Source organism: Zosterops lateralis (genome assembly GCF_965231275.1).
Source record: "Zosterops lateralis genome assembly, chromosome: 3".
Taxonomy (NCBI): Eukaryota; Metazoa; Chordata; class Aves; order Passeriformes; family Zosteropidae; genus Zosterops; species Zosterops lateralis.
Window position 1 is genome coordinate 58,149,198 of NC_139764.1, and position 22,498 is coordinate 58,171,695.

Consider the following 22,498-nt stretch of genomic DNA (forward strand, 5'->3'; position numbering starts at 1 on the left):
CCCAGTGGAGGTGGGACACTGGAGCCCTTTACCTCTGCATGAGACAAAGGGCCAGATCTCAGGAGTCACAGGGATGGTTCTGGCAAGTGTGATGGCTGCTGCTCCATCCCATCTCTGAGGCAGGGGCTGGTGAGGAGGTCAGTGCTGGAGTGTTTACACACAAGCTCCTGGACTTGTTGGAGAGAGCAGCCTGCAAGGCCGTAATTGCACATTACAGATCTTGGTGCTGTTAATTTTCAAACTTGATTAGGCAGAAACAAAATGCTGGGAGGGGTTGTATTTAGAGTGTCCATGCTGGGGGGCATAAATACTCCTTTCTAATCTGCTCTTAATGGAGCTTCTCTCTATCATTTCCCTCCGCTACATGCATGCACTCTTAAATGTATGAAATGCAACTTCCAAGTGTTTACAGGAAGCTTTGATATCTATTAAGAACCCAGTAAAACATCTGGGAGTAACATGTATGAGTCAATGTTTTTAGAACAAAGATTTTGGCTGTTTTGAATTATCCATCAATATCTGTCAGATTAGGAAGGCCAAAAAATGCAATCAAAGCACCCTTCACTTTACTGAAGGGACGTGCTAAGAATAGTTCCTTTGTAGTTATCTTAACCACACACCAGGGGTGCTTTTCTGGCCTTTCTTATTTTTTCAAAGAGCTGAAAATCACAGGGGCACACAGCTTTTTAAAGATTTTTTTTTTCTTTCTCTCCTGCACCTCCCCCCTTTTAAATTGTTCTGGTAATCAGCAGGATATGCAATATCCCCAAGCTAACTTCGTACCTAGAAGCCTTCTTAAGTCACCCACCCGCACACTGTGTGTGTATTGCCAGCAAATATGTTTGATGTCAGGGGTGTGAATAGGTGTAGATTCTGGATATCAATAGTTTGAAACCATGGAAAAAAGATGTTGTAAGGGGTCTGAAGGTGGGGGGAGGGAGAGAATGACATAATCTGTTTGTGAAGTTAACCAATAATACCCTTGTAGTTGATCAGTGGCTTGGGATATTTCAAGGACTGTGTTGTTGGGTATCATATTTGAAAGATGACTTGCTTTGCTTTTATTTAATTCTGATTAAACCTTGTTGATGACTTCAAGAGCACCAGGGAGAGAGGAAAGTGCAGAGACCTCCTTGTTGCTAGATATCAACAGTTGATGACTTTCTGTTTTTTATGGTGCCTGTGGTGCAAAGTGGTGCTTGAGTGGGTACCACGCAGCTTTCCCTTTCAGTTTGGAATTTAGTCCACAGCTCTCACCCAAAGCTGCTGTGGAGTAAGGACTAATTGTCCTCTGATGAGATGTCCACCTGCAGAGCCATTCTAGGTGCTATTGCTATATAAGGGTTGTAAGAATAAATATCTGAAAGCAGTCAGCTTCCAGGCATCTTTGTCCTTACAGGGGTCTCTGACAATGCCCCTGATGCTACAGAGGTTTCTGTAGCTTAAGAATGCAGATAACAAAGCATTTACTTAGCTTTGTGTATCCTGATATATGATATCCTTCTGTGATAAAGGGACTCGTGTTTGCATAATACTAAAGAACTCCACAAACCCAGGAATACCCAGAAAAGGTAGCAAAATCTTCATTTTTTAGAGGTAGAGAGCAACAAATGATGCTGTAACTTGCTTCTTAATACAATACAATAGCTCATTCTCAACTTTTCCTGTTGGCTGTATTGAATGTCTAGTCTTGAACACAGCTGCAGTGATTTGGTTTGTTCCTATCCCAAGTATCACTATTTCAAATATAAAAAAAGTACTCAGGGTAAGGGAATGCATCACACTTGTGGGTATGGTGCAGGTACAGAGAAGGGCCACAAAATGACTAGAGCATCTCCTTTCTGAGGTCTAAGAGAGTTGAATTTGTTCAGCCTGGAGAAGATTGCAGGGAGACTTAATTGTGGCCTTCCTGTACCTGAAGAAGTCCTCCAAGAGAACAGGAGAGGGACTTTTTACAAGGGTATGTAGTGATAGGACACGGGGGAATGGTTTTAAACTGAAACTGGGTAGATTTAGATTACATATAAGGAAGAAATTACTTACAATATGGGTGGTGAAATGCTGGCTTAGGTTGCCTAGAATGGTGGTGGATGACCCAGCCCGGGAAACATTCAAGACCAGGCTGAACTGGGCTTTGAGTAACCTGATCTAGTTGAAGATGTCACTGCACATTTCAGGAGGGCTGGACTAGGTAACTTCTAAAGGGTCCTTCCAATCCAAACTATTCTACGATTGTTTGTAAGAATATCCTAAGAAGAAATATTCAATGTAAATGTCTGTTCTTTAATAGTCATATCTCTGTATATGAACACAACACTTCTTTGCCACTACTGATAAAATATATTTTTCTGATTTAAGACAAAAATAACCTACATTAAAATGCTTGTTAGCACAAGAAAATTAATCATTTTGAAGCTTTTTATTTTTATTACTGTCACATTTTAAAATCTGTCTTGCATATTTTAAAAAAGTAAAATGGAAAAAGCAAAAATAAACACAAAGAAAATCGGAAGTCACTAGCAGCACTGTTCAACTCTCCTTCCCCCTTCAAGATTCATTCTGGACTGAGTTGTAATTGTGTTTTTCCTTTATTTAATATTTATGCAGAAAATATTTGGTCTTTGGCAGTAGAGATTGAAGTCTGAAGAGGTAATAAGGGTGGGAGGGAACAGGCACACTGTGTAATCCAGACAGTAAAAATGATAATCTACCTTCCCACCTTTACTCATAAGAGCTGCTGGAGCTCACTGTAGCTGCCAAGTTTGCATCTTAGAAGGAAGGGCTCCAAGACCTACAGGGAATTCCTCAGCAACACCTTCAGCTGCTCCCAAGTCCTGCAGTCTGGATGGACTTTTATCTGAAGGAAGTCAGCAGGAACAAGGAGAGGATCCTTTCTCCTATAGAGGAGAACATTAGCCAGCAACATGAGGAGAGAGTAGATAAATATACTCCCTTCCCTTTGCGTCATATTTGCTCCCTTCTCACCCACCCCCACTCCCCTCTCATAGACACAGATGTTCTCAATGCAGAGGAAACTGAAACTCCAAAATTGGGTCCTTTGTATCTTGTCTTCAAGAACTTCTCTGCCACAGTATTACTGAAATAGGGAGATGCATCATTGTCTAAAATGCTGTTGTCCAACAGCTTTTCTTCAACTAGATAAAGCATAACTATTATCCTGGAGATTAGCCACTGTGTTGTCAGGGAGAACTATGCTGAAGAAGTTTGAGGGATCAGAAATGGTTATTAAAAAGTAGGTTTATACTGTCTTTGTAAGATAGCAAAAACAATTTGAGGCTTTCTTATCGTGTATCAGCCATAGTTTTGATGTCTTCAGCAAATCATTATTTAAAATAATCAGAGAACTTTAAATAGAGAAGCAAAGTAGACCATTTGTCCCTGATTTGTATTGTTTCTGTTAATTTACAAACTAGTCTGTAAATGCCCAAGCAGGGACTGCAAGGGATCTGCAGCAGTGAGCCACTATCCTTCATCTACTATAACCCCACAGTGACATCCCTGGAAAAAAGCAGTCTGGCAGCTGAGTGGCCACACAAAAGAACAGGAGATCACTAATTTTCGATTATCTCAGGTCCAAGGAGAAGTAAACAAGGCTGGAGGAGAAGAATGTATCCACAAGGAAAGTCAATTCAGCAGCTGTCCTGAAAATCAGCTCTGTGTGGTTGTGGCAGCGGGAGGCCATAGCCCACAGACTGGCTTGCTAAGGCCAGGTGTACACATTCCCCATCCAGCTGAGGGGGAGGAGGAGATCTTTGGGGTGTTTGAGGAGTTTTGGCTCAGTTGTAATGGAGGCAGCTGTCATGTCTTAGAAGGGGTCATAAACCATCAAAGACCCCAGAGTCATTCCTGAGGCCTTCCACCAGAGGTCTGCTCCCTGCAGAGGAGGTGCTTGGGCATTCCTGCATATACCTGAACATATGATAATCCTTTGAACTCCACATTTCCTGGGACCTCCAGCACTGGGAGCAAGGTGAAGAGGAGCAACAGAATGCCACTGGATGCGTGGGAGTGGTGGCTATCTTCCTACTTAATCTGTTTTTCACCCTCTCTTCTATTTCTCTGTCTCTCCTCTACCTGACATTTACTGTTAAATAAAATCTGTGCTATTGACTTTGGCATATGGTCTCACCTGCACTTTCATTGGGCAGAGGCATCTCTCTAATAAATGTAATAATCAGATCTTAACATGGTGTCAATTCACCCAAACAGGAAGTTTTTTCATTTGTTGTTTCCTGATCTTACCTTTTGTACTGGCAACTTTTCCTCTGCTCCAGCCTTTGCCTGGCAGCCTGTACAGGCAGGACCAACTCTGCTTTAAGGCTCTGCCCACTCCACTGTGACAACCTTCTTTCTGCAAATAAGGTCAGTTAGTTTGGCTTCAGGATTGCTGTACAAGTCATTAGTTTTAGGGTGGGAACAAATATTTTATTCACTCACTATCCAAGGCATTTAGTGATGAAGCAATTTGACATTGTCAATTCAGAAACTTCCATAAACTTCTCAACCAGTTATAGCCTTGATCTTAGTATACTTTTCCCAGTAGAGAAAAATTCAGATTGTTTATTCTGGCAGACATTGGAGTGAGAATTTTTGTTATTTAATCCCCGCAGTTCTAATTTTATGATGGAACTGCACCTGAAAAAAGGCAAGTGCCCAGTGAGCCAAGCATTTCCTTGTAAGTCAACCCTCCTGCCATCTCCTCTCCCCACCCTCAGTCGCACATTTACTTCTGAACATTGCCAGGACTATAGAAGTTTGACTTCAAGTTTCTTTTCCCTCAGACATAAGATATCCATAAACACTCTAGTTAAACTGCAACTCCTCTGCATTTTAGGTAGAAATTATTTCTCAAAAAAAAAAAAAAAAAAAAGAAAAAAAAAAAAAAAAAAAAAAAGAAAAAAAACAACTATGAGGTTTATGATTCATCCATTTGCAAACACAGCTCTACAAAAAAAAAAAAAAAAAAGGCTAAAGGGATATTTTGTAAACCATGTGCATAGACTAGAAGAGTTCTGAAAACCCAGAAATATTACAAAAAGACCACAAGACTAAATGAAAGTAGGAAAAATATTTGAGAGGAGAGGATGAGGTAGGGGAGATAAAAAAGGATCTTTCTATAGCTTGTGCTACAGAGAAGGGCAGAAACAAATGTAACAACTGTAGGTCTGAGAAACTGGAGGTGACTGTGGAGGGTTGTACTGAATTACACTATGCAACACTGTTCTGGGCAATCAATAGTGGCTGACTGTCACTCTGCACAGATGTCTCAAATTTTGGAAATTACTCTTCTATGAATAGCCTTCTGAAGCTGGCCTTCTCTACAGCCAGAAAAATCATCTTTGCTGTTGTTGTTCTACAGCTTTGGGAGGGGAAAAAACCAGGAGCTGTTCTGCATGTTGTGTTTCATTTGATTCCTGAGAATTCAGTAGTTTGGTGGAGTCATTTTGGCTATGACTCTAGGGAAGTGGTCAATTCCCTGAACTTTTATTGACTTGCCAGTTATTTTCTTGTTTTCTGGGAAGGCTGCATTTGGAGTAAAAATGCAAGGAGGGCTGGAGCAGAAGCAGGATGCATTAGGAAAGTTTACAAAAGGATTAAGAAGACCAAAGTAATGGCACCATACTAATATGAAGAAATTGGGATATACAGCCATAATTCAGTTTGGCTGTGCATGAGTTGTTATGAGACAAATGTATGTCAGTCTCAAAAATTTAAACACTTAAGTCAGACATTTTATTAAATCATATTCAAGATTTCAAGCAGGCATAAATATTTTTGGCTTGATAACATCCTTGAGGTTGCAAAGTCAGAGGGTGTTATTTTTATTACTTTTTGTTCTTCATTACTTTTATGCCTCATCTCTGCCATTCTGCCAAGAAGCTGCTGTTGAATATGAGGTGTTCCCTATGCAAGTTTGTTCATTTGTGCTTTTCAACATGATTCCTTTGCACCAAAATCATATCTCCAATACTCCTGTTCCATTCTGCTGGGATGTTCCCATCAAGAACTCTGCCCCAAGCTGTGTTCTCTGCTTCTATGCAGCAATTCCAATCCTCAAAGGAATGCAAGGACATGACTCTTCAAGACTGATATAATTTGAAAGGTGTGTACAAAACACTATGGCTGGTATGGAAGAAGTAGTAAAACCTTATGCTAATTTGACTTGCTGCTCTTTGATGCTAAGGACACCTTGAATATTTTCATCTGGCAGCTAAACTTTTTTGAGACACAAATTTGGGGTGGCCTTCAGAAATTGTTTCTAAAGGGAGAAGGGAGGAGATTCCTCAGCTAAGTGCTGTGTCTTTCCTCATTAGGTTTTGCCATGTAGGTACACAGAGAATCTTTTGATGAGGTCCTTAACAAAATGAGAGCAAAAGCATTTAAGGAAGTCAAAGAGTACAACATTATCAAATACTTTACCAGGAAACCATTTGTCTGATAAAATTTTCTTATCTGACTGATAAAGAAAAAATAGACAGACAGGGTTTGTAAATCAAAATAAGAAAGGAGAATGCAAATTGTTTAAAAAAATCATTTAACCCAGTTCTAACACATGCTCCTTCTAGGAGTTGCTTGGTTTGTTTTTTCTTCTTATGCAGGGTTGCAAAAATTTCCATGGATACTCATTACAGAATACTTCCCACTGTGCTGAGTAGTGCCTAATGACTGTTAGTCATTATGGTGCTAATAGTACTGATGTGCTTTTAATGGGTGCCAAGGTAACTTGAGTGTTTATTCCGTGAAAGATGCTATGGGCAGGGGAATGAAGAAGACTTAACAGGATGACACAGGACTGGGGCTAGTCTGGGCTGCTGCATGGGAGTCACCTTGGATGAGAACAATTATGTGACAACTGCACCTCTGAACTGGGCTGTTTCTGAGGTAGTGATAGGGAAATAATTTATTTTAAAAAAATGAGGCAACCATTTAAAAAATGAGGCAAACCAACAAGGCAAATCAACAAACTCAAAGTGTAGGTTTGAAAATCATGCAGCAGCCTGAAACCTGAGATGCTGTGGCATTCCTACTTAGGCTGTCTTCTCCCTCAAAGAGGATCAGAGCAACCTGGACAAGCCCCACACCAATCACTCTATTGGCGCCTTTTTTTTTCCACCAGATATAAGAGCTGTTTGGTGACACACAGAGCAAGATCTGCAGATGTCATCTGGAAAACCCTCAAGAAATTTATTTAAAATTATTAGTCCAGCTGCAGGTTTCCTGGAAGAATAAACAGGTGACTGTGGATATCCCTTGAGCTGGCAGAAATGTATTTCACAGAGAAAACTCTGACAAGAAGCTGTGAGCAACAAACTAGTAATTTGCAGGGAAGTCTGGGTTTGGACTGCAACCTCACATCCTACCAGGGATAACAAGAGTATAGTGCTAAAATAACACAGATGCTCCTGAAAATGCTGAGGAGTCAGACTCTGGTCTATACTTAGCACTGTGAAATTGCAGTACAGCACCAACAAACTAAAATTCATCACATGTAGACCTTCTATTTAATTGAAAACTGAGAGTTCGGCTATTGCAATGTCAGGCTTGTAAGAATAGAGAGAGATGAATGAAGCTAAACAAACAAAAAAAAAACCCATTATGATTTAAAGTCTGTGATTGGTCTCTGATTTAAATGCCACTAGTTACTGAAAATGACACATTATGTATCTAGGTTGGAAAGAGGTCAGCAACAGCATTGGTATCGAATGAGCCTTCTTTGTTGTGACCACAGATGGATGTGTACTGTGACCACTTTCTCCAGCTTCCAGAGGGTCTGGGAAAGATGCTGAATTCACTTTTTCCTTGAGGAGCTCTCTTTCTAAAGCTGAACCATTACAGGTCCAAATATGTGATCTCCAGAGTGTTACGCTGCCAGAAGAAAATATTGATCTCACTATGGCAATATTTTTCCTCTGCTGATTGAAGGAAAGGAGGGGGAAAGAAGAAGAAGAAGAAGAAGAAGAAAGCTTCTTTGCCTGGTAGAGTAGTGTATGAAAACATCACTTGTCTTCAAAATGCTGTATCATAAAGAAATCATGGACTGGGGAAGAATTTTCTGTTTACAAGGTGTTTCATGGACTCCATCATCATATAGCAATGCCCAAGTCAGCTGCTTGAAATCTTGACACCAGTACAGAGCATTTAAGACAAAATCTCCAAATCCTTTGCAAAAATGCAGTATGGGAAGTCCTCTGACTTCCCTTGGGAGGCACATTTGAGAAGAATGCTTTGTGCACCTGTATTCAGATATCTGGGTTGCACAAAAGCCCCTGCTCTGATATTTTCACCGTTAATAGTTTGTATGAGAAATTGCTGCCAAAGTCCGCTTTGAATACACCAGAGCCACTGGATTTGCCAAAGGAGCACCTCTGTTAACTTACAGCTTGTAGACAAGATCTGACCCTACAATCCTGAAGGCATAGGAGCTGTTTTCCTATGTTTATGGCATTTTTTTCCCAGAGAAATCTTTTCTCTTTAGCAGTGGGAAAAAAACAACTCCTCCTCTGGTGTTTCTGTAGAGGAGTAGAAGTAGAACAGAGGGGTTCCCTTTCTTTTTGTGCAACCTCTCCCTCTGCTTTCCTCCACCCCAATCACAAGATAGTCACAGACCCTGAGCTGAAGTAAATTTAGGAATCAAGTAAATTTAGGAATTAGTCTTGATCTTCATATTCAAAGTAAACGTTTACATAAATTAAAATTAACATTTAAGATGTTTTGGGTTTTTTTGTCATCTTTTCATATTAAAGAGCTGCAGCTCCTGGAAGTTCAAAGCAGATTTGGTTACCTGAAGACAGAGGTTTGTTTTTTTTCCACAGTCCATCAATATTTTGTCAAAATGGAATTATCTCTCTATTTTGTTAATATCATGACTTGTGGCTAATACAAAAGGAATAAAAGCTTTGATTAAAACAAAAGCCAGCAAACAGGCAGATGCCTCTGCACAATGTTTATTCTCCCCTCTCACCCACACAGCTTAGTGTGCCTGGAGCCATATGATGGCTTATAAAGCAAGCAAGGACCCAAACTGTTATCACCTGCAGAAAGTGTTAACTACAGCTCCTCCCAGAAGTCCCCACAAACAGTCCATGGTAATTGAGTTCAGCTGGTACAGTTACATGTCCAAAGGTTGCTTATACAAGTCTGAGTTTCAGGCTACAGTCTCATGGGTATATTAACAAACCTGTTATCACCAAAAATTGAAATAACATGTATTCATGCTTTGGATTCATATTGTGTGCTCCAAGCAATGATTTGTTTAGTTATGTTTGGAATACTCCAACTTTGGTGAAGTGAGCCCTAATTTGAAAAAAGTTTGTGTCTAGGAATGTCAGACTCTACTCTGTAGTGCTCGTACAGGAACATCAGACAGCTGCTTTTCTCCTGATATTTAGAGGAAAAGTTTGTAGTAGTCTGGAGTTCAGCTTTCTCAAAGACTCTCAAATAGGTCCTATTCTCAAATAGGAATCTGTCCATCATACCTACTGTTTTTCTGCAGGACTTGGATAGTGTCTTTGAAAAAATGTCAGTGATTTGTAAAATAATATGTATTGGTAACACTGTATCCTCAACATCACTGTTTTATTAAAGAATAAGAACACAAATGTATAAATAATTATATTAGAGTAATTCTTAAATAACCAAATTGAGCATCAAACTGACTTTTCAGTGGGTGGATCCTGGCAGAGGGGGCACAATGCAGCAATGCTTTTCTTCTTCCCCGGTGGCAGAGCCAGTTCTACTTTGTCTCATTGTTTCACACTGGAAGTTCCTGCTCAGTAGATTATTTACCAAGGGTTAATCCCAAGGGTTGGTCTCCTTCAGCATCACAGCTTTCAGGCTACTTTTTCTATCATATGCCTGTGGCTTCAGTTTTTTTACACTTTGTCTTGTGGTTCTGCATTTTTTTATTCCTCCTTCAAGGCTGTTGTATCCCTGGATGTTATTGATCCATTGATGACAATGTCAATAGGTGATATCATTTGCTAATTTTAGGGATTTTAATTTCATTGCTTTTTGTCACTTTCACTTTCATAGAAAGAGTGCTTGTCCTTCTAGGGTGTAAACTTGACAAAAACATCCATGACCATGACAAGCAACTCAACAAATTCAGAAGAAAGGTCCGGACACTTTCATTATGGCCATGTTGAACATCATCTCTTGGAAATCTTACATTAAACTTACTGTCGAATCAGCAGGCAAGAATCTTGTCCCTCAACCCGTGTACACTTTATATGCACACACTTTATTTATAAACTCCACATTTCAACAGAATTTTCTTTGCTTCGATACAAGTCATCTTGTGTGTGTCTGTAAGTACCTGGGGGTGGGGATGGGAGTGTTATATATGCAGGAGCAAAATGTATTGCATCATTCGAAGTAAAAAAAAATTATCAAAATTCTTAAAAGTTTAGAGATGGGTATTTTTTTTCCACCAAAAAAATGTCTTCCTTCTCAAAAGAAAGGTTACTTCTGTTTGCATTAGGAATTCACCACTGACTTCAGTGAAAACAGGTTTGGATTCAATATTTTGCTGTGTTGAAAAATTCTGGAGACATTTTCGTTAGATGGAGTAACTGTGAGCTAATCTTAATTTGTGGGAAAGACAGATGTTACTGTGGTTGTCCAGAAGATGCAGAGCTTTTACTGCTACATTTTTGGGGTTTTGTGTGCCTTTATAGCATTGACTGGCTATGCAGGCTGTTTGCACAGAGGGTAGGGCATGGGGATGCTCTCCCTTTCTGCAGAGCAACATATGCCCCCAAAGGCACCAAGTTCCTCCTGCTGCTCTCCTTCTGTTTTGTGTTTCTTCTGCTAATTTAAACATTATAAATAAGAGGGGGAAACTAATCCCAGAGGTCAGTTATGCTCTCTGAATCCATCTGTCCAATTAGGAAAAAAAGTAGAGATTGTTCATCTAAATTTAGAATACTGGATGCCTATTGAGCTTTGTGAATGCTGCACAGGAGGGATGGTCTTCATTTTCTTACAAAAATCACACAGACTGAAAACCTATATCCACCAGCTGCTTTCTGTATGAGATCAAGATGGAAAACAAGGCAGTGAGAGGTAAGGACCAGGAAGTGCCTTCATCCCCTCCAAAAGCAGCCGTGTTGGCTTCCACGCAGTCAAATAAATAAATGAGGTGAAGAACAGCAGATAGGGACCTAAACTGCTACTTCCAAGATCAGCCACCTAACACAGCTTTCTAACTGGAAGAATGATGATGGATCAGGGATGATTCCACCCAAAGGGAGAAGGAGAAAGGAGAAGAGAAAAAGATTGCACTGATAGATGTCATAACTGGAAGGGTAGACAGACACCTTTCAGGTCTGATACAGCGAAAATGGTGGTCCTGCCCATGAGTCAGGGTTTGGCTTAGGTGGTCTCAGAAAGTTAATTGTCACCTGGCAAGTGCATTACTCAGATAAATGCTTTTCTGAAAGTTCTGGAAATGAGAGATGAACTTAGCTTCCTGGGTTTACCTTATTGAGGAGCAAACAGCAAAGATCATAGATTCATAGAATGGTTTGGGTTGGAAGGGACCTTAAAGAAATATGTAGTTTCAACCCCCTGTCATGGGCAGGGACACCTGCCACTAGACGAGTTTGTTTAAAGCCCCATCCAACCTGGCTTTGAACACTTCCAGGAATGGGGCATCCACCACTTCTCTAAACAATCTGTTCCAGTGCTTTGTCACTCTCACAGTAAAGAATTTTTTCCTAATATATAATATGTCTATATCCGTGTATCTAATATCTAATGCCAAAAAGCATTTATAGTGTCTATATTCTGTGTGACAAATAGATGGACAGACAGCTAGAACTGTAATTATATATGAAGCATAAGCAGCCATTTTAAAATGGTACTTATCCTTAAAAGTACATATGTTAAAAGCCATTCCTCTTCACAGAACATCAGCACCAGAGCAGATACACTCAGTGAAAAGTAAAAAACTGAAATTAGGTTAAATTTGAATGAAAGGGAATTAATTTTTCCCCACAGCTGAGGAGACATGACTGTGTAGAAATGCCATTGCTGAGGCATCCCGCTGTGGGAATTCCTATGAATCAGTGCCCAGGATTACACTGCACCTAAGTGCCTCCTTTTGCAGAGGTGCTCGTAAAAGAGAGGAAAAGACAACAACCACAACCAAGGGAAACGAGAAATTCTTTGCTGTAAAGCCTTCTGGCTTCTCCAGCTGGTCTAGTAAAACTCCTTCCCTCCAGTTTTCTCTCTCAAGAGAAGTAAGAAGTTTTTATGAACTTCAGTCAAGGTATTAGGAAATTTGGCAACGTCTGCAGAAACCAGCCTGCTGATGAGGAAAAGAAAGCTAAATCATTCTGCTTTTGCCCTGAGCACAGGACCTGATAAATATTCTTTTTCGAACAATGATTTTATGTGTGTCTCCTCAGGCAAGTAATTTAAAACATCAACAAACATGAGTCCAAACGCATCATAAGAATAGCTGAAAGCATACTAGTCTTTATTTACACTAGTTTGAGATTAACAGAACTTTTAAAGTGTAGATTGTAGATAGCACAGCAGAGCTCCAAAACTATCCTAACTTGAGCTAAAGTCAGGCTGCATCAAGAAAGAAAGGTAGAAATGGCTCACCTCTGTACTCACTGGTCCCAAACTTTGCTTCCAGCTCTGGTGATTAATGTAGATTACTTCATAAGAAGAATTTGCATCTCCTTAGTATGCCTATCTGAAAGCAAGACCAACCATGTCTTCTTCTCTACTACTCCCTGCAAAAGAAAAGAAAAATTCAAAACAAGGACATAAAATGCATAGAATGAGAATTAAAAACCTCTAAAACCTTCATACAATTACTCTGTTTACAGTGATCACTTAAATTGTAGGCATTTTCCACTCTAAAATATAAAAATAATTTTCAAGCATTTGGGAAGTGGAGTGGGGGAAGAACAAGGGAATAAAACTTTAAAAACAAATATGCAACTTTTGCTACATTTACATGGCTATATTGCTATTTTCCCCAGTGCATCTTTAATCGACATTAAAAAAATAAGCATGGTGCTTTGTCCTCTCACCTTAGTTAAGGAAGTTAAGGCAATCAACCAAACCAAAATTTGAAGGTTTTTTTCTTTCAGATATATACTTTAAAACATGTTTAAAAGCATCCAGGTTATCATTTGTGCCCGAGGAAATGTTTGATGCTAACAGATGCATGGGTGGAATGTGTCCACCTTGCTCTTCTTGAAGCAATGGACTTGGATCAAGACAGAAAAGATTCCCAACTCTTTCTACTTGTGCTGACAACAATGTTCCCTAGGAACCCATCCTGCTGGCTCAGCATTCCAAAGACAACATCCAGTTCAACCCAAAACCTTTCCTCCTCTTTCCTGCCTTTCCCCACTGTAAAAAGCTTCCAGCTGGTTCTGCAAGGTGCTTCTCTAACCCTTTTGCATTGCATAGATGTTAAAATCTGGGTTCATGGAGGTCATTCCAAGGATAAAAATCATTACATTAAAAGGGTAAAGCAAAGGTGACTAATTTACATTTCACGGGTGAGAGCAGACTTCTTTTTGCCCTCCATTAGAAAGATGATATAGCTATTGGCTATCTAGTTTACTAAAAGTTTATATAAGACTTTGCATTAATTATTAGTATAAAACCTGCATGGAAGCTAAATTGTATAGGAGAAAAGCAAACAGGCAACTAACTTAAAGCATGCCATAGAACACAGGGTACATTAGAAATAGGCTGAAACCAAACCTTTTTATGCCTCTGAGAAATCCTGCTGCCTGCAAATGGACAGGACACACAGCTCTTGCTGGGTTGCTGTCTAGCAAGAACATCTCAAAGCCAGAATACCCCAGCAGGGATATACCAGGTGTTAGGTCACTACCCGTGATCAGGCCAAATCTTCATAATTAATTGACTCATTAAGGAATAGTAGAGAAGCACACACTTGAAAAACATGATGCCATCCAGAGGGATCTGGGAAAGTTTAAGTAGGCTCAAGGGAATCTCACGTGCAGGATGCTGTATCTGGCTCAAGGCAGCACCAGGTATCAACACAGTTTAGGGGATGAACGGACTGAGAGCTGCCCTGCTGAGAAGATCTTGGAGGCTCTGGTGGATGAGAGGCTGGACATGACCCAGGAATGTGCACCTGGATCCCAGAGAGTCAACTGTATCCTGGGCTGGATCCAGAGCAGCGTGGCCAGCAGAGTGAGGGAGGGGATTCTGCACCTCTGCTCTGGTGAGACCCCACCTGCAGTGCTGCATCCAGCTCTGGGCTCCCAGCACAGAAGGGACATCAATCTGTTTGAGCAAGTACAGAGCAGGCCACCAAGTTGATTTACAGGAGGAAGAACCTCTCCTATGAGAAAAAAGCTGAGAGAATTGGGATTGTTCAGCCTGGACAAGAGACATCTTGTCTCTTGTTAGGGATAAGTTAATAATTTTGGCCTTCCAGTGCCTCAAGGGAGAAGTACTACAAGGAAGAAGAACAGAGACCTCTTACAAGGGTACGTGGTGACAGGACAAGGGAGAATGGCTTCAATCTGAAAGAGTAGGTTTAGATTAAGTATTAGAAGAAAAAAATCTTCCCTGTGAGGGTGGTCAGGCACTGGAACAGCTTGCCCAGAGACGCTTTGAATCCCCAATCCTTGGATGTGTTCAAGGCCAGGCTGGATGGGGTTTTGAGCAACCTGATCTAGCGGAAGGTGTCCTGTTGTGGTGTGTATTTTGAATTTACCAACTTTCTGTACAATAGTTTGTCCCTATTACCCCCATGTTAAACTCCTTTTTGGTTTTTCCTGAATTATGGGTCCTGTCCATCACTCCGCAACCCTGCCAAAGTTCTAGTGGGGGAGGGGGCGGGGGCAAGTGATTGGCAGAGTCCCTGCCTTCCCCTCCCTTTTTTATGTATGGAATTGTTCTACTGATTATGCTTTTGTTCTGGCTCACTTCCCCCCCCCATCCCACTGGGATTGGTTCTAGATTGTCCTGCCCCTTTCCACACCCCCTGTACTTAAGCTGAGACCCAGAGGGAAAAACTCACTTCTACGTGGGCCACCCTCTGGGTAAAATAAAATCCAGTATCAAACCCACGTGAAGTCCTCCTTTCTTCCTCGCCATTGCCACACTTCTGCCTGAGGCTCAGACCCACAGGATTGGAAAGGTACCAAGCTGTGCCCTTAAATGTGAGCTCGGTGCCAGAGCTAGCCAAAAATGGCACCAAACCCCCACAGTGTTCCTGCCCATGGCAGGGGGGTTGCAACTAGATGATCTTTAACATAGACCATTCTATGAACTTTTTAATCAATACTTACATATATGGACCATATAATGCAATGGTGTGAGGGAGCAATGGACAAGCTGATATTTAGTAATGGTAGGAAGAGTTTTTCCAAAGGATAAACACTTGCTGAATCTCTCTGGGCTTGGTTAGGTGACTGCCTTCCTCCAAAAGAGAAGTAGTAAAATTGCGTTCTGTTCAGAGAAGGTGGTAACCTGATGTCTCCCTGTACTCCTGCCAGCAGCATTACTTACAGGCCAAGATCAGATTTATACTGATTTAGACTGTGTTTTCGTCATATGTTTGGTCTCCTAATGATGCAAAAAAAAATTCTGGTGAAGTTGATGAAGTCTCTTAATGTGAGTTTTGGGATTTGTACAGCCTTGCCCACAAAGTGCCTCTTCTACTAGGAAAATTTTATTACATGAGTATTGTTCTTGGGATTATAAATAGCAGCAAGTTGAAAAAGGTTGGTTTTGTCACAGTATTTGTAGATCAAGTGCGCAGCTCTGTAAAACTGTTTGGATGATTTATTTTAATGGAAAAATATTTGCTGGAAATTGGAAAGCAATAGACTGCTATTCCTGCACTTCTACTAGTTTAAACGTTGCCATCATAATGGGGTGAGCAGTGCTGCTGAGTATTGCTGGAAGACAGTTAACATCACCCCCAGAGTTTGGTAGAAAATCACAAGGACTTGGGATGTACAGACTTCAGAGGTGCAGACTGACCTTGCACACTGAGCTCTGCACAGAAAAAAATCATTTACTCCCATTGGAGATTTCAATTCAAGTATTGTTTCCATTCTAACTCTCAGCCTCCAAAATGCCAATTTTCTCTGCATAGGCAAAGTAAAGCTCAGGAGCAATCTGGTGCTAGCTCCAGAGCCATGGAATAAGGATGTCCTGACCATAGGCTCTGCCAGCACAGGATTCCCATACTGGGCTGGGTGGAACTGTCCACCCTCCAGGGCCACTGCAGCTCACCAGAAATATCACAGCTGTTTCCTATGAGCGTTAGCACTTCTACCAGACCTACTTTAACAAAACTCTGACTTGTCCTGCCTGTCCTTGCAGGACACACTGCAGTGTGTCCAAGGCACTAGATGGTCCTGCTGCTTTGGCTCTTGGCTGAATGACTGGGAAGATCCCAGCCAACCACAAGCTTGTGTGCATTGGAGTTTTCTCTCTGTGCCTGTTTGCCGTGAGAAGAGCAGAGGGCTGTTTATGGGGGGTGTGCAGCTATTCCTCTGACAGCCTCTAAGTGCACATCTATCTCCAGCTTTGCTTCCCTCATGGCATCTGCATTCAGGCTAGCTGGGAAACTCTATTTCTGTCTGCTGTGCTGTGCAGCACAGCATGGTGTGTAGGATAGTCCATCACCCCTCCCTGTACTACAACATCGCATGTTGTGTACAGGCTCCTAAAATGTCATCAGCACTGCCCTCACCAAATTGAGATGTGCTGGAGTACTGATGTGAGCATTTTGCACTATTTTGTACAAATGCTCATACAATGCATGCTCTGAAAAGCACTAGTTGGGACTTCAGTGACCATCATTGTACTTTAAAGGCAGCAATTTTGTACTAGATGTGTAATTAAATCATTCTTTCAAAGAGTGAGTTTGTCATCTGCATGTGATTGAAACTTTAACTGGGAGTTTCTGTCATCTAAGAACATAATGCACAGTCTTATTAGAAAATTAAGAAGAAACCTGAACTTAAGAAACATTCTTCATTCCTTCATCATCCTTGCCTTCAGAAAAGATAAATGTGCACTTTTTGGAACTGTCTTAAGGATCCCTCCTTTAGCACACGATTTTACAAAGGCTGAGTGCCCCCGAGGTCACACCTTTGGCCTCGACAGGCCCTATCACACACCTGCAATTTCTCCTTAAATTAATCCATATCCACTTGCAGGTGTTAACAATGTTGTAGAAGAGAATCTAAACACTCAGCATCTCACAATTTTCTGTTTTGTCAGTCATCTGCATCTGTACCTTTGAAGTTACTGCTATAATTGGAAGAAAGGTCACACTAATCTATTCCCTCTAAAGATTGCTTTCATTTCACCAGTACCTAATTATTTTTTTTCTCTCATTTCTTATGATGCCTTAGGTAAAAGTAATTTTTGGTGCTTATCCTTTCATAAGCATTTTCTTTTCTAGAAGTTCTTTTGTAGTTTCATAAATCACTCACATCACACTGGGTGGTTGTATTCTGGAAACCCCAGTGACACTTGAAGAATATTGTCAAGCAAAAGCCAAAAAAAAAAAAAAAAAAAAAAAAGGAAGCATTATGAATTTCCTTTATGTACGAGTTTGATTGGTTTTTACTGAATTAATATGCCATTTTGGTTGAGTACCAGGTTCTTCTTCAGCAGAACTTCCTTTTAAAACCGATTTAATACAGCTTTCAAGGGTTAATAGGACTTCTTGCAGGCCCTAACTTTCCCGTTTTGTATGCCATGATATTTTTTGTTTCCATCCAGATTTGTGGAGGGCTGGGGAACATTCTTCCAAAAGCCTCTTTCTGCTCGGTGTTCTCGCCCCGCCAAGGCGGTGGTGCTGTGAGCAGGGGAAGGGAAGGGAAGGGAAGGGAAGGGAAGGGAAGGGAAGGGAAGGGAAGGGAAGGGAAGGGAAGGGAAGGGAAGGGAAGGGAAGGGAAGGGAAGGGAAGGGAAGGGAAGGGAAGGGAAGGGAAGGGAAGGGAAGGGAAGGGAAGGGAAGGGAAGGGAAGGGAAGGGCTGGCCGAGCGCCGGTGCCGCCAGGGACGGTGCGGGGATCTCAGGAGACGCTAGTGCCGTTTCGAGACGCGGTTTTGTAGCTGTCTCAGTGCAAACCACTCGGGAGGTCCTCGTTTTCCACTTATAATGCAAAAAGAACTCTCCCGACGGGGGATCTCCTGCTCAGCTCCATCCGTGCGCTCGCACCAAGTGCGGAGGCGGCCGGGAGTGGGGAAGCGCTCGTTTCCCTCCAGGCTTCCTCCCGTGGAATTCTTCCACCGGAGTCAGAGTTCTCGGCGGGCCGGGGAGGTCTCCCGTCCCCCGCCTTGCCTCCGCTTCCCCGGTCGGGAGGAGCTTTTGGGCGGCCAACGCCAACTCGGAGCATCCCGGCGAGCAGCCCCGCGGCGGGCGCACGGCACGGCAGGTGCTCCGGTCCAGTCTGACCCCACGGGCGGCGCGGGGAGCCGGGGGAGCTGGGGGGAGCCGGGGGAGCCGCGGGGCCGGGCCGGGGCGGGAGCGAACAAAGCGCTGCCGAGGGCGCGCTGCCCCGACGGGAGCGGCGCGGTGCCGCCCGCAGCGGGGGCGGGGTGACCGGGGCACCCGGCCCCCCTTCTCCCCACACACACACACAGGCACGCACGCACAGACACACAGACATACAGACACACAGCCCCGCACACGCACACCGAGACGCGCAGGCGGCCGCTGGTGCGCGGCGAGAGGATGCGGCGGGTGCGCCCTTGGGCGCTGGTGCTGGGGGGGCTCCTGTGTGCCTGTGCCTGTGCCCGTGTCTGTGCCGGGGCCGGGAGCTACCCGCACAGCGCGGTGCTGGACGGAGCGGGCGCCTACCGCCTGCGCTGGGGCCGCCGCGGCAGCGCCCTCGCCCTGCGCCTGGAGGTGCGCACCCGCGGATACGTGGGCTTCGGGCTCTCGGCCAGCGGCGGCATGGCCTCGGCCGACATCGTGGTGGGGGGCGTGGAGAGGGGCCAGCCCTACCTGCAGGTAAGGACCTGCTCCTTCCCCTCCACCGCCACCCGCGTCCTCTTTGTCCGCCCGCCTTCCCCCCGCTGTCCCTCTCTCGGGATTCCCTTTCTTTCCCTGCCCCGCGTTTCTTCTGCAGCCCTCTTGCCCTGCATCCCTGCACCTCTTTGCTTCTTCCTTCTACCGTTCGAGTTATCCCTGTTCTTCTACGTTTCTTTCCCTTGGAGGAGAGACTTCATTTCGATCCGCTCCCTGCCAACCTTCCCTCCAAACTTCTACATGAATTTCGTTAAAGTTTCGTGTCAGATTTCTTTCCTCTTTATCCAGAAGATGTAACAGCCCTATTCTCTCTCCTTTGGGCACTCTCTCCTGCCTGCCCGACCCGCTGAGGAGGAGAGGGCTGTGAGGGCAGAGTCTCTCCGCGGGAGGTGTGCCCCCTTTCCCCTCACCCGCCAACAGCTGCCGGAGCTTGGCCGTGCTGGTGCCGCCTGAACTTGCTCTTTCTAATCCCACTGCCATGAGGGCAACATCCCACCAGCTTCCAAGCCTGCTGACGTCCCCTTCTGCTGGTCCTGTTCTTGGTGTTCCTCCTCTCCTCACCTGGGAGTGTTTTGACCCACATGTTGGAAAGGACTTGCAGAGTAAACACTGGGAGGACTCCTGGTGCATGTCCTTGGGCTGGTAAAGCAACCTCAGAGATGCCCAACTCTGCATGATTTTCTTGGGATGTTTCTGGAGTACTCTTGATATTGTCAGAGCTGTATCTGGGAACAGGAGTGTGGAACAGAGGCCGTGCTGGGCTTACAGTGAGTCCTTCCCTCCAAAAGGCACTGGAGGAGTAGGAGCTGTGGGAGGGGAGGGGACCCACACTTTTGGTCCCCTCTCATCAAGCTGAGATCCCGCAGGCAGGAGTTGCTCTGGGATCGAGGGAACAGGGACAATTTGTCCCACGGGTGACTGAAAGGGGGATCTGGCCTGGAAAGACATGTTGTCACTGCTTGAATAATAACTCAGAAATGCAGTTCAAGAGCAGAGTGATTGTTAGAGTATGGTCTAGGAGAAGCCATCTCTTTTTACTATGTTAGAGTTAGTTGATCTTTGAATCTGCTGCTTAAATTTTAAGAGGTTTTTCTTTAAGAATATGGATTTTCTGTTAACAATTCACTATAAGAAAACAAAAAGCATGGTATGATCTCTCTCTATTTGTCAAGGTTTTGTAAAATCAAAACTTTTTCAGAAGAATTGAGCTTTTAGTATAAATATTTTAGTGCCAATATTTTCCTTTTAAAAATTTCTTACACTTTTTCCTTCCCCCATTAGTTTGCTGTATGAAGTTTAGGCAAATATTTGTCTTCCTTAAGTTCAGACCAGTGATTTTCAGAATATTGCTTTCTCCATATTTCAAAATGAAGATATTTTTTCTTGAAGCATAAATAAAAGACTAATAATAGTTCAAAATAAAACCACTCTAGTCTGCTCATTGAGCAGTGAGCTCTTCACTCACAGAATGAAAGGCTTTCTGAAAGGCTTTGCAATTCAGAAGACACAACTATTAACCATTAAAAGAAACCCAAGATTTTTCCTGGTTAGTTCACAGGTCCTGCTAGGGTAAAGCAAGTCTTTTAGAAAAGCATCCAAACCTAGTGTAAAGACATCCAGTGGTGGAGAATCCATCACTTCCCTTGATAGTTTGTGCCAAGAATGAGTCTCAGATATTCTTGATTGGCAGGAGTAGTTTGTCTTGGTTTAGCTTTCAGCTATGTATTTTCTCTACTATATTAAAAACTCTACTCCTCCTGCATACCGCCTTCATAAAGTTATTTATATGCTGCAATCGAGGCAATCAAGTGACTCCTCAATTTTCTTTTTTGTGAAATACATAGATTGAGCTCTTTAGCATCACAGGACATTTCCCTCAGCACTCAAAGCACTTGTGGCTCTTTGCAGCACCCTTCACAGGTTTTCAACATCTTTAAAAATGGCCCCATGCAAACTGCATTCTTACACATGTTTTATCCACCACCATTCTGTTACAAATAGAAAAGGACTGTAGCAAATGCCTGCCGATACAAACCTCCTATATTTTTTCTGAAACATTAATTTAGCCCGTAAATTGTTATGCTAAGAGCTATGAGTTATTTTGTTGCACTTTTGAGTAGATAAGGTACAGAGGAAATACTTTTGTTATGCTTGCTTGCCACTTGAGGCTTGCTCCATTCCCATTCCTTCTTCAGTCTTAGGTAGCATGGTTTCTTTCTAAACTGAACTGAAGGTTTTTTAAAGTTGCTCAGTTTAAATTTTTCCATACTTGCACCAACAAGGAATGGCCAGAAACAAAGATGATAAACAAAATTTGTCCAGAGGCTTTTTCTGGTCAGGCAGCAGGGAGTGGTAGAAAATGAACAAATTGTTCTAGGATGTTGTTTCAATAATATCCAATTCTTCCCTTTACTGGACAAACAAATACAGTTAATATTTTAAAAATACATTCAGTGTTAAGTATATATCATCATAATTTAGATTATTTACTACTGAAAAAGATTTTTTCATAGATAGCACCCTTGAAAGTACGTGGTTTTGTGCCTAGCTGCACTCCATGAAATATGTACACCCTATAATGAATGAACCTACTTTTCCTTTTGGTTTTAGAAATATGTTTTTATTCCATGACCATCTGTTGGAAAATGTGCATCGTGGTCTTAACTCTTAGAGGGGTCATTTTTTGGTTTCTTTGAAAGTTTTGAGATGCTTGTTAGTGGCCTGACATTCAGATGTTCTGAAACACCTTTATAACCTTTCAAGTGGTCATTGAAATTGCTAGTCCCTTGGGTCAATTTTGCCTTCTTTCCCCCCAAAATTCTCTCTCCTTCTTTAAAAATAGAAAGTGTTCTCAGAGGTAAGAGTTCTCTTCTGGGAATAAACATGTAAATATAGTTAGACTATGGCTGCCAGTTAGGGTAAAAGCACATACTCCGTCTGTGGAAGATCCATGTATTGCTGGGGTAAAGGAAAGCTGCCAGATAGTTTTCAGAGAAAAGAGAGAACATGTTTCTTCTGGCATTTATTCCTCATCCTCTCAGAGCAAGTAAATGCTATTTCCACCATCAGCAGGCAGTGTTTGCCTTGAAAAAACCTGGTGACTCAAAGACCTGGATATCCAGGGTTGGGTTTTACTTTCTCCGTTTTCAGTGTATCTTGAACTTGGGTGGAATGAGCTGTTTCTTTGGTTTCCTTTTCCGTGTTTGAGCTGTATTTAATCTGAAAGGGTGTCTGACATAAGGAAAGGCCAAAACAATTTGGAAGTTTGTGGCTTAGTTTTGTGTAAATATATCAAGGTGAAAAGTGTTACGATGTCATGAAAGAAGGAGAACAAACCTTCATGGTGTACCGGAATAGCTTTTTGAAGAGCGTTGGAGTGATCAGGGAATTATGCATTTACTGTCCTAGCATTTCAGAAGTTTGATACTTGAAATGGGAACCTAAACATATTTTAGGAGGACGCAGAGGAC

At 42.5% G+C, this 22,498-nt stretch overlaps 2 protein-coding genes across 3 annotated transcripts in view; one reads left to right on the forward strand and one right to left on the reverse strand.

Annotated features, from left to right (window-relative positions):
- Positions 1-22,498, reverse strand: part of LOC310907637 (ectonucleotide pyrophosphatase/phosphodiesterase family member 1-like) — a gene marked incomplete at its 5' end in the record, with an annotated part of 520,596 nt that overhangs the window by 184,205 nt on the left and 313,893 nt on the right. The gene's annotated exons all lie outside the window — the stretch shown is intronic.
- MOXD1 (monooxygenase DBH like 1) overlaps positions 18,732-22,498 on the forward strand; it is a gene marked incomplete at its 5' end in the record, with an annotated part of 49,139 nt that continues 45,372 nt past the window's right edge. The window contains one exon of the mRNA XM_083858096.1: positions 18,732-19,010. Within this exon, the coding sequence (XP_083714222.1) occupies positions 18,732-19,010 (279 nt within the window). The remainder of the gene's footprint in view (positions 19,011-22,498) is intronic.